The sequence below is a fragment of the Carassius gibelio genome, chromosome B22, assembly GCF_023724105.1.
Source record: "Carassius gibelio isolate Cgi1373 ecotype wild population from Czech Republic chromosome B22, carGib1.2-hapl.c, whole genome shotgun sequence".
Lineage (NCBI taxonomy): Eukaryota > Metazoa > Chordata > Actinopteri > Cypriniformes > Cyprinidae > Carassius > Carassius gibelio.
In genome coordinates, this window is record NC_068417.1 from 16,256,685 (window position 1) to 16,269,363 (window position 12,679).

The 12,679-nt window shown below is 37.3% G+C and overlaps 1 protein-coding gene across 5 annotated transcripts in view; it reads right to left on the reverse strand.

Moving 5' to 3' along the window:
• Positions 1 to 12,679, reverse strand: part of LOC127988472 (acid-sensing ion channel 1) — a 161,550-nt gene that overhangs the window by 146,464 nt on the left and 2,407 nt on the right. For 2 of the 5 annotated variants that reach the window (XM_052591234.1, XM_052591233.1), the window contains exons 3-5: positions 12,209 to 12,679; positions 8,738 to 8,912; positions 2,091 to 3,375 (exon numbers count right to left, since the gene is read on the reverse strand). The exon at positions 12,209 to 12,679 is cut by the window's right edge and continues 1,283 nt beyond it. In XM_052591234.1, the coding sequence (XP_052447194.1) occupies positions 2,091 to 2,455 (365 nt within the window). In that variant the 5' untranslated portion in view covers positions 2,456 to 3,375; positions 8,738 to 8,912; positions 12,209 to 12,679. Of the gene's footprint in view, positions 1 to 2,090; positions 3,376 to 8,737; positions 9,571 to 12,208 lie in introns of those variants that run through there. The other 3 variants (XM_052591232.1, XM_052591235.1, XM_052591238.1) reach the window with 3 other exon arrangements.

The window sequence follows — 12,679 nt, forward strand, 5'->3', positions numbered from 1 at the left end:
ACCAGAAAGCCTTCGAATGCAATAAATGTCTAAAAAAGTAATCCAGCAAAGCATGACTTCTCAATAAAAGTTTAAACCCAGCATCAATTATTCATTGCTGCCAAATGTGTTGTTATTGAAAAGCGATGAGACCGATTGTACTGCCGACAGAGACGCTGATGTGTTCGAGGAGTTCTGGAGCGTCTCTGACCACAGAGAGACAGTCACACGTCTGAGAGAAGAATCCAAACTCGGAGCTTAACTTCTGCTTCTCTAATGGCTGCGCTTTCGCCGCGAGCACAACACATGGTGTGATCAGTTACATCGAATCAATGATAATTCACTTCAGCCCTCACCGGGGCTTTCAACACCTGAGGGGATGAAATCATTTTTCATTTACAGACAGGCTAGTCAACGCTTTAACTCTCCTCTTATTTTCAACGAGGCAGAATGTTTACAGCTCACGTTTTCAACTCCCATCAAAGCTAAAATACAGATTGGGATTGAATTACAAAGAGTGTCTGATGACAGTCCAATTCTGACAAACAACAGCCAGACTCGAGAATCATACAGACGTAAACCTCGAGATAAAACACATCTAATTTACCTCTGTGTCAACAACTAAATATCATTTCTGTTTCATGTGTTCACTAGAAGCTTTACAAAACAATATTTGTAGGCTGATATTTCATTTTGTATTACTCAAGATATAAGCTTTAATCGAATTAATCTTTCACAATGCCATCAACCTCATGAACTAACTAAAATAAAAAAACAGCTAAAATATGGAACGAAACAAATGTAAACAATAGTAAATAAAAGGTCTTTCTCAGACAGTTTTGAAATAATCTTTGTGAAAATTTAACAGAACCACAAAGCTAATTCACAAATGTAAAATATATGCTTCCCTAAATGTTGTGTAATGATAAAGTGCGTATAATAATTTAGAATATATATTATTAAAATTATAACATTTAACATCTCCAAAAAATTGTAATCCAGACTTTGAGCATACTGGTCTTTATAAATTAATAATAATAATAATAATAAAATAAAAAATAAATTAACAAAGGAACTGCTGTCAACAAAAATGTATACAGATGGTGCAATAGCAGGACAGAATTTAACGAAAGTAAAACATTTGGATTAGTAAAAATTGTTTACATGTTCCTTGAATCTAATTTACAAACTTTAGTTATTTAGTAATTCAAGTAAGGCATTCTAGCACTCCACAGTTTTAGCATAGCAAAAAAATAAAAAAACACAACAACAACAATGGTGGTCAACCATTAAAAGTGGACAGTGAATGTCTGTTGAAAGTCACCTTTCATTCAAACCAATTAATGTTGCTTGGTGCTCTTTCTGAATTCCTCAAAGACAGAAAAAAGAAATAATAATTAGAAGAAAAATATGATGTAGCTAGTCCTTAAGTAGCCTATTGTCCCGCCATCAACAGATCCAAGAGGTGAGCAATGTAGCCAATCACAGACATGTTTGATGATTTATAAAACGCAATGGCCAATCAGATGCGTTTAGGTTGGAGTCCACACACTCACCACTGCAGTCATCGTGTTTTGACCAGTGCTAAATTCTATGCTCTTAATTTCTTTCTAACAAAAAGTTTCATCGTCGTATAATTGTTTTGTGTGTGGTTTTTGTGTGTGTGTGTGTTTGGAACCTTGATGAATGAGTGACATGCTTTTAATAAATTTAAAGGGAGCGGCCACATATTACACAGACAAACTACTGCAGTAAACAGAAAAAGATGATAATTTCAGAAGCACATATGGTTCTGCAACCAAGACTTATTTTTATTGGCTGCACGCCAAATAATTCACACTTGCTTGCTTTTCTGTTTAATGTAACATATTTACTTTGTTTTTGTGAAAATGTATACAGACTTGAATAACAAATAATTGTAACGCTTTACAATAATATTCGTTTAGTTAATGTGTTAAAGTGTATCCTATTTAATGTGCTAATTATGTAAAGCATCCTAACTAAATAATGTATTTCAAGCGTTCACTTGACGAGTAACACGTCCTGTTCTTAAAAAAACGTTGTCACCATGTCATTTTAAAATGTGTTTTACAGGTTTGTACACAACTCACCTGCCGTTTAACAGCGCGAGCAGCTCTCCCGCGTGGTACAGGTCGTTGCGTGTCACGCGGCTGAAGCGGAAAGCGTTCAGGTTGCAGAAGGTGATGGCCGGAAACGCCATCATCGGCGCGGTGACCTCGTCCAGGCTGGTGACATGGGGGTACTGAAAGTAAAACTTGATGCGGTCCACGCAAACGAGCACCAAGAACGAGAACGAGCCCAGGAAAAACATGATCCAGAGGCATCGCTTGATGCACTGGCGCTCATAACTGAACATGTGTGAGATGCCATGGAGCGTGGACCTGCTGGCGAACACTTCAATCGACACGGGCCGATCACAGTCCAGGTTATCTTCAGACTCGGTTTTAATATCCATGCTTCTTTAAATTGAAAGGCTTTTTGAATTAAGTAGAAGCTGATATTTAGAAGACTGAAAGAACTTCACGCCCTTAAGATGGTCAGCTGATTCTGATTAGGAGGTGCATGGACCTAATGACATGATGTAGCCTAGACACCAGAAAGCAGTTACAACAATTCATGCAACATCTTCTTGACGCTCCTCCAGCGTTTTAGCAAGTTTCTGAATTGTTCTAACCCTTAATATGACCTATTCAGAATTCAGAACTGAGAATTATTCAATCTTACCAAACACTGACTTGAATAAAACATGTTAAGTTACATATGTCCACACGAAGCACAGTTTGGCTATTCAAATTAGCGAAATAAAAGAACAAGAAGAACTCTATTCCAAAAAACCGAGATGGTTTCTGACGATATTTGATCTCTTATTCTTCATAGGATCTTCAGAAAAATAAGTCCGTAGTTGCAAACGCGAGTATCATCAATTCATCCCCGTCTCCTGCAGTCTAATTAGCTAAATGTGCATAGAAACAGTCAGTGATGATTTATTTACATGCATCCCCATACAGTGTCAGAGACAACAGAAACGCATCGCTCGATGTAAAGAGAATGTCTTCACATCCGAACACATCGGATTCTGTTTCAAGCTCGATACAATGAGCGATCCGCAATCCAACTTCACCACGCGCGCTTGAAACGACAACACGGATGCTCTCTGGATGTTGGCATCACTAAAATGTCCCCCTCTTCATTAATGCAGCACGGCACGCGCATCCATTTCAGATAAAGTCGTCGGACGCAAGTTCTGTAGTCCCGCTTGTCCGGTCCTGAGGTGGGTTCAGATGTAGACAGACGCGTCAGGAATGAACGCTGCACACTGCGACGAAGCCTCCGAGTGCTCCACTGTCTGTCTGAGCATCACTGACCCGAGCACTTCTTAAAAGAGAGGGAGAGAGAGCGAGAGAGACTGAGCGATATTATTATAAAATAGCATATCTTTATGTTGACTCTACTGTCATTTATCGTTATGCATCATACTTTTATTAAGAATTTTAGAAGTTTTATTTATTAATAAAATACATTTTTAAATGTTTTCTTTAATGTCAAAATACTCATTTAATGTTCATTTTTTATAATTTCTGCATTTCATCATTTGCATTAAAACAAAGTTTTTATTTGGTGTTATTTATTAAAATTAGCCTGATTTTGTATATTTTATGTAATTTATTATGTTTTATTTTGTTTTGATAGTATTCTTTTGCATTTCTTTGAAAATTACTCTATATATTTCCTTTTTGTTAGATAATGCAATAAAATAATAATGCTCATTGAAGGGACCATATATATATATATATATATATATATATATATATATATATGATGCACAGTTATTAACTGCATCCATCACGTTCATTATGTTGTTTGTTATATATTGTCCATTCATATATATATATAATATGAATGGACAGTTCTGCTGACCAGAAGATGCTTGCGTGATAAATGAGTATGTACAGAAAGACTGATCAGTATTATTTGAGAAACTCACAGCCGAGGGGTGAAAGGGAACCCACCCATGAAATTACACCGAGTGCATCTTAAAGCAGGTTTGTGACAGTATTGGCTAACGCTGGGTGTCGCTGTCACTGGCTGAATCGATAGCGTTGATGATGTGGCCCACAGCTGATTATCAACTTTCAGGGACACGCTTAAAGTGTCAGTCCGTTAATGGACTCGGGCGAACTCCACAAACTGAAGCGGCTTAACGCTCTGGCCAGGTTTGTCCAGGTTTCGCATTGGAGTCTATAAAAGAGGTTTGAATATGATCTGGATGTTTATTGATCCATTATGAAGATGCGGAAAATGAAACCAGACGCCTGAAGTGAGTTGTTCCCATGAGTCACTGAATAATACTGTGGCATATAGGACTGTATATCATATGTGCGCCTAAGGCCGGAAACTTAAGCAAGTATGCATTAAGCTCGATTTTATGACATTCAATTCTATCTCGGGTCACTGGCACATTCCATATTCGCAGAACATGTGTTGTGACCACAAAGCAAAGTCTGTGATGGAAAATCAGAAAGCTAGCAAACCCTAAAAATGATTCAGTATCATAACAGTGCATTCTTTCTGAGCAGGTTTTGGTTTATGAGGCAAAGCGGCATCTCAAATCGTCAAATCATCTATTTGATGCGGCTCCCGTCGTGTTTTGCTTGTTCCATAATGCACGTCTACAGATGCTCCGCATGACAAATTAAATGATTCGTGCACCAAAGTGGAGATAGGCAAGTAATGAAGGTGACATAATGCTGCTAGCAAAAGGAAAGAGTTTATCAACAGCGTCCTGGGAGATTTTACAGGACATCTGCACCGAGAAATGAAGCGGCAGCGACATGAGTAAAGAAGAGCGCCATGGAAGATAGACTCCAGAAATCAACTGAATCATCAGGGGGCAGGAAATGGATTATTAAAAGCATAGTTACTTAGAAATTGTGATCTTTTGCCGCAGGGATGTTATAGAGCATAATCTTCAAGGGGAAAAAAGTGTCAGTACGCAAAATAAGCTCAAGCACTTGAACTAAAGTGGAAAAACTAGCAGAGCAGATTAAAGTTGAAGCGAACTTCCAGTAAAGTAGATGTTGGAGCAGCGGCCTAGCACTTAGGATTCGTTAATTGATCAATCAAATATTTATTAGCAGTTATTTATTTAATGAATGACTTTTTTTACAGTGTAGGGTTTGATGAAGCAGCTTATAAGAATACAAGCTATAGTTCCCAAAGAGAAAAGTCACTTTTAAAAGGAAATCAGAACACTGCACATTCGCGTTGGACTTAATGGTGTTGATCTAATGCACAACATTAATATTATAGCATCCGTCTATTATTTACATTTGAAATGGTTCATAACGGAGAAAGTATGGTTTCCCACCAAAGCATTGGAAGTTTGTGCACTTTTCCTCATAAAGTGCTATATCAATGCATACCAACTTTTGTGAAGTCTCAACATTGCTTTCACAAGATACAGAATGACCAGTCATTATGGACCCCAAGAGAATCAGCCCATATCTGCTAAAAAGTTATGAATCAAACATTTTTTAATACAGTTTTGCAGGGGCACCTGGCGAATTTAATCAAATTTCTGTGTTGAACCATTCCTTTATGTTGACCTAGTAACTCAACTTCTCATCCATTAGTGAGTATTTTATTTACATTGGAACCAGACCTAAAAAACAAAAGCATACACGATTGGTTCACACCATGCTGAGAATTCAAGCAGATGTGGCCTTTTCACAGCTTGCCAAATCTCAGGGAATGGGATCTGAGATGAATAAACTCGCGTCTGCTCGACCCCCATGTGGCGATTTCAGGAGTCCAAGAAGCAAAAAGGCTGTTGACCTCGCTGTGTTGTAACCTCATGCTCTGACAAACCACAAGCCAGCGAGCATGTCCAAAAAACTGTCTTCTTGGCATTCCGATCAGCCGTAGTTGAGGGAATGTTGGCCAGCCCTTGAGGGATGGACAGATGGACGATTAGCTATAATGAGGTCCTGCAGGGTTCAGCGTGACACGGAGCAAAAACAAGAGGCACATGCAGGAACGTCCAAGGACATACATGTCTCCAGGAAAGTGGAAGTCGTTGAATATCTTTTATTTTGGGGGAAAAGGTTCAAACCGGGGACGTTCTGGATCAACGCTATCAAATTCTTTAAAGGGGCCATATGATGTTGCTAAAAAGAACATTATTTGTCTATTTGGTGTAATGAAATGTGTTTGTGGTTTAATGTTAAAAATAGTATATATTTTCCACATTCTGTACATTATTATTGCTCCTCTAAGCCCCGTCTTTCAGAAACACATAGTTTTTTACAAAGCTCGTTCTGAAAAGCGAGGTGTGCTCTGATTGGCCAGCTATCCAGTGCTTTGTCAGAACACCGGTGAGACAACACAAAAACAATAAATCCCATTACAAACGAGCCATTGGTTGCATCCAGTAGGGACATAATTACTGATTATAATGACTTGTAATGTCTTTTTACACGTTGTGTTGCATTGTGCCACATAAACATAAATCCATGTCTGCACTTGAGATCGAGAGAAATGACAAACAACAAGCTCTGTGGTTCTCAATTCCAGTCTTCGCGCCCCCCAGCTCTGAACATTTTGCATGTCTTTCTTTGTTAACACACCTGATTCAGATGTCAATGGTCATTGTGTAGGGAAAATCTGTTGAAGTTTATTTTGGAACATTCATTCACGTATTTGCGCTGTGCAATGTCTTCAAACACAGACAAGTGTGACATATACGTCTGTAAATCATTTTAATTCACAACTAGCACAATTCAATACTTTTTTGAAATGTATATATATGTTCGCTTCAAACTGGAATCAAGAATATCCTGCGATGTCCACTTAGCAGGGTATATTTTCAAATAAAACACATGTCTGAAGCCATAAGAGAAACATACAAAATGTGATACAGAGCAGGGGGCATGAGGACTGGAATTGAGAACCGCGGCACTGCTCAAAATTTGCGTTTGAAACATCAGTGGCAAATCCTTTAAATGTGTAAACGTACTTACAGACTGTGAATCAGAAGTACCGGCACTGTAGTCTTCTCTCCCAGGATCAGGAAACAGTCCTCCATAAATTGCATTGCACACATCTAAATATGTGGTTTGAACTGTTCTGAAACAGTGTTGTAAATACAACTTAACCATTGATTTTTTTTTTTTTTAGTGGTGTCCTTTTCACAACGTATCAAAGTTATGCTTTGTTTATTTGAGTGAACTTTTGGGCAGTGTTAATCAAATCTTTCCACATCGTGACATAGACATGGCGGGGCGTGTATAAACAAGGCGTTTTTGGAGGGTGTGGAAAAGTCTTAACTTTTCTAAAGAATATATTTTTGGGTTTGAGACTTTAGTCCTTGCAACTTTAGGGATCTTATCGATTCACGCACAGCTTGTAACACTCCAAAGAGAAAGGAAACTTGAAATCACATCATATGACCCGTTTAACGCTATAGCTTTGTTCAGCACACTACTATACTTTTCATACAATCTTTGCAGCTGTGTGAAAGGAATAACGAAGCTACTGTCTTCAGTGGAGCTGCTTATTGCTTAACTGAAATTAATAATGGCACTATTGTCTTGAATTTTGGATTTGCCTACTGTATTTTGCATCAGTTCGATTTAGTAACATTACTGTACTGGAAACAATCTTTGAAACAATCTCCATTAAATACTGTAAAGCACTTTACAAATAAAGGTGATTTGACTTGACAGTATTTGAGAAGGTTTTCTGTATACATCGATCCGAGGTCTTCAACCCTGTTCCTGGGGACCCTGAATGTCCTTGAGTTTAGCTACAACTCTAATCAAACACACCCGAAGCTAATCAGGCTCCTCAGGATTGCTTGAAAGTAGGCAGATGTGCTGAAGCAGGTTGAAAATAAACTCTGCAAGTCAGTGAGTCCCCAGGAGCAGGGTTAAAGACTCTGGCAAAGATTACCCTGATGTCTGACTACATCTGCCCAAAACTGATGTTTCCAGCAAATAACATTGTGTGAGAGTCTGTAAATGTTTAATATTTCATACTTGTAAAAAGAAACTTTCACAGAAAAAAAAAAAAAAAAAAAAAAAATCACATTAAAAATAGTTTGTCTCGGTAAGTGAAAAAAACTGGCTGAAAACTTAATAAAATGCATTCAGTCCAAACATAAACCAATCAGTCCATAATTTCTAAAGTAAACATCTCGACTTGATTAATAGCTAGATTGGTGATTAATTCTTGAAATGTAGTTTTTAGAATTGATTTTATATATCAGAACATATATGATCTAATGAAAAACAAAAATACAAACCTTAAATGTTACTGGCAATGAATTGAACTTTTATTTTAATGCAGAACAGTCCACTCTTGGAGGTTGAACATGTATCGGATGTCCAGAATTATTCGCCAAGACATTTTCCATGTTCAGCTTTTTGACAACTGCGTGCTCTGTTCATGCATGATAAATGGAAGTCATGACAGAGGAATGTTCACCTAGAGGTCATGGAACTTAGTGGGTTGGTTCTGAAGTCATTTTTTGTTTAATGCTGAAACATACCGATCATTCAACTATTGCTGGTTTTTAATTAAAGTCCGTTGGGCAGCAATTCAAATCGTCCTGCCATGTGAGTCTGATCAGAGTAATCTAGGGCTTTACCCTATGCCATTTCCAACATCACTTTGAAAAAACTTCATATTAGTTTTTCATTAAAGCTGTACACAACTTAACAGTCAGAAGTCCACTCACCTTTTCTTTTTCATTATTACTTCATGCTTGTCTTGAGTTTGAAGTGTGGAGAGACTAATTATGAAGGTATTTTAATAAAATTCAGTGCACAACACGTTCTGTCCTCTTGAACTGAGCTATCACTTCTTCCTTCAGGTGCAGCTCCATTTCAATTTGCTCTTCAAGGGAGTCATTCCTAAAATATATAATTCAACAAATATAATTTTATGTTCTAATAAAACAAGATGCCTGGATGCTAAATTAGCACTTTGGCATGATGTTTGTGTGCAAGACATTTAAAAGGCAGGATTCATTTGTTAACCTAATGCATTATTTTCTAAAGATTGGTGGTTGTGTAACTCCTGTGAATCATAATTGCTTTTTTTTTTTTTTTTTGCCAATTGAGGGTGAAACTGTTTAAAATGAGCAACTTCAGCAAAGTGGAGTAGACTATGTGAAGAAACTAAAGACACCACTTAAAAGGTACAATAGGTCAAACAAAACAAAGTTTCTTCATCTTATTTAAAACAATTTAGGCTGTAGTTATGTCAAGAAAAATCTGAACATTTCACAACCGAAGATGTATACTCATGTTTTTTTCCTTGTTAGTATTAAATAGTTAATGAAATATTCAGAGTTATTAAATATAGCCACTGTTTATTCACGATGTGATCTTTCTTAAAATGTCTGTGAAATATTACACAACAGTCAGTGAAGGGTTTCTTCTCTGATTCGAGCTACTTTACCTCTTATCCAAGCTTCAAACGGGATCAATATTCAGCACAGGCCTCATTCAGTCCAAGTTCACCTTTACTAGAAGTGTTCAATACTCGAAATAATAACAGCCTCTAAATTCATCCCAGAGGTGGGAAGTCCAGGGGCCAAAGAGTAAAAGTCCTGCCATATTTTTGTTCCACCCATGAACTCATCATCCGATTTCATCAGAGGAGGAACCAAGTCATTCCTTCCAAGTCACAAATGAGTCTTGAGTCAAATCCCAAGTCCTCAAAGAGTTAAAGTTAATGAGATAATTAAGTGACTAATTAAATGAAGATGCATTAGTGATGAGCACCTGCTGTTTACAATCAACATCACTGAAGAAAAGAGAAACACAAGAACTACAACTGACTTTAAGCACAGCCTTGGATGAAATCAATTGAAAAAAAATAAATAAATAAAAAAACACTTTGCCACCATAATTGTGGTGAGTATCTGCTTCAGTTGATATCTTGAGCCTTTAAGTGGTTTTCACAAATTTGCTTCTATACAATTTTATTATTGTTTTGCAGCAAACATTTGTGCAATGCTGATACAACTCTTGATCTAGCAGGTGACTGTATGATCTTGATTAAATTTCTTGATTATATGAGAAGAGTTCGTGGCTTAGTTGTTAGAGAGAACTGCCGTGAATTCACTGCTCTGTCTGTGCACTTTGGATGGGTTAAATACAGAATATGATTTCTGAGTACGGGTCACCACACTTAATTGTATGTCACTTTCACAAAAAAGAGAGGAATCTCATTATGCAAATGCCACCATATAATGCTTTATAACACTTCAATATTAAGAAAAAAAAATTGTATTTAGGCATTTAGCCATGAACATGTATCATGTGATCCTCAACAGTGGTGAAAATTATTATTCATACTGCAGTGCATTATGGGAGTAATTCATGTAATGCAACATGAAGCATTTTGTTGATTGTCACCATTGTAGAGATTCATATGCTGGTTCTTGATATATGTGTGTGTGTGTGTGTGTGTGTGTGTCTAAAAAGCACTGGAGTTCAAACTTTTATGTTACAAATAAAAAAAATCCATATCCTGTAAATATTAGAGCAATGCTATTTTTGTGTGCATGCTGTAGTTTCACTGGAATTATTCAAAACCTAGACATGTGACAAGAAAGAAGACAAAAATATTTGAGATATAGTTAAACCAGCCCATTGTAACTACATGTTTTTCATATGTCACAGTTCTGTCTTCTCCACAACAACCCATGCAGAGCTACAGAGAGAGATCTAGCACAACAAGTCAAGGGTCAAGAGCACAATTAAACCAAACACTGATCTCCATGATGGTGGCATCTTTTTAACCAATAAAACATCCACATCTGATCCTCTGTAATTCTCAATAACAGCAGGTGTTCATCACTAATGCACATTCAATAGTCACTTAATGATCTCATTAACTTTAACCCTTTGAGGACTTGGGATTTAACTTGAGAGTCGTTTGTGACTTGGAAGGAATGACTTGGTTCCTCTGGTGAAATCAGCTGCTGGACTTTTACTCTTTGGCCCCTGGACTTCCCACCTCTGTACAAAACTGGTCTCTTAAGGTACAAATCACAAGGGTACAGCACCAGTGATAAGCTATTGTACCCCTAAAGGTACAATTATGTAATTTATTTTCTGAGAGTGTACCCTCAAGGTTACAGCTTTTGTACCCTTGGCATAGGGTACATAAAACATCACCATCTGATCCTCTGTAATTCTCAATAACAGCAGGTGTTAATCATTAATGCACAATCATCATTTAATTAGTCACTTAATTATCTCATTAACTTTAACTCTTTGAGGACTTGGGATTTGACTCAAGACTCATTTGTGACTTGGAAGGAATGACTTGGTTCCTCCTCTGTTGAAATCGGCTGATGAGTTCATGGGTGGAACAAAAATATGGCAGGACTTTTACTCTTTGGCCCCTGGACTTTCCACCTCTGATTCATCCACGGGTTTAGCTCAGCGGCAGTCCCCTCAGCTGTGAGCGCGAACGTGAACGCGTCGGGTTAACTTACTCCACCTTCAGTCAAATGCGCGGGAGAATGTTGATTCCTGGAGACCACGCGGTCGAGGCGCTCCCGCCCAAAATGCCACCGTTTCAATTTGATTGACATAATTCACAGCGGATTTAGAGAACAAAGTTTCCCTAAATGTCAAGATTATGGCGAGGAATACACAAGCCTTTCTCATCTCGGGCCGGACGGGTGAGAAACGTCCTCTATTACCAGATTTAAGCTGCCTGTATTAATTGGTTTTCTTAATTAGCACAGCATGCGTGGGCATTAATATTCACGCCTCATAAGATAGCGACGCTCCTCATTCAGTGCTAAGTTATTTAGCTGTACACAGAGCAGAAACGAAAATGGGACATTTTATACGATCTGCTGACATAAAAACAGCAATTAGGGGATGTGTTTGTGTTTTTTAATGATTAAAAATGCTGCTGTTCTGGTGTCTTTCATTTAATGATATGTATAACGACAATAAATAGGATGCTAATAATGTAAAAAAAAAAACATCTCTGAACACAACAGAATATATGCAAATAGCTAAACAGCAATTAACTCGATGTGCAAACACTTTCTGTGTGGTTTCAATTGTAAACAAGGGGAAATAATTCGAGTTTAAAATGATTTATTATCCCTATCTGCCAGTTTGACAACTTATTCAATTTGACATGTCACGAGTGTCAACCAGCACTGAATAATTACCTCATTTCTACCTCATTGTCAGTATGCCATTAATTTACGTTTGACAGGTTTGGGGCTGAAGAAGAGCAAGAGGATAAGACCTACCAGAAAGAAAAAAAAAGGAAATTATTACATCAAATGAAGAGCATTTCTTCTCTGTGTTGACATACAGTACTTCCCCTTTGAAACAGGAAGTTGGAGCAGGACATAGGCCTGTTATAAGTCAAACCCACTTTCTTCACAAATACTGAACAAAAAATGAATAAATTAATAAAAATGTTAAATGTTAAAAATAAATAAAACCACTTTTCATAAAGAACAAGAACATGGTCTTCTTTTTAATGAAACACCATTGGTTATACAGGCTAATTATACATTCTTTATATCAACTTGTTTGCCATATTCCTCATTCTTCCAACCAAAACATTTATTTTTATAAATAAATTTTGGTAAATCTTTAGAGCTACAAGTTTTTCTGTCAAGAGCAGTGTG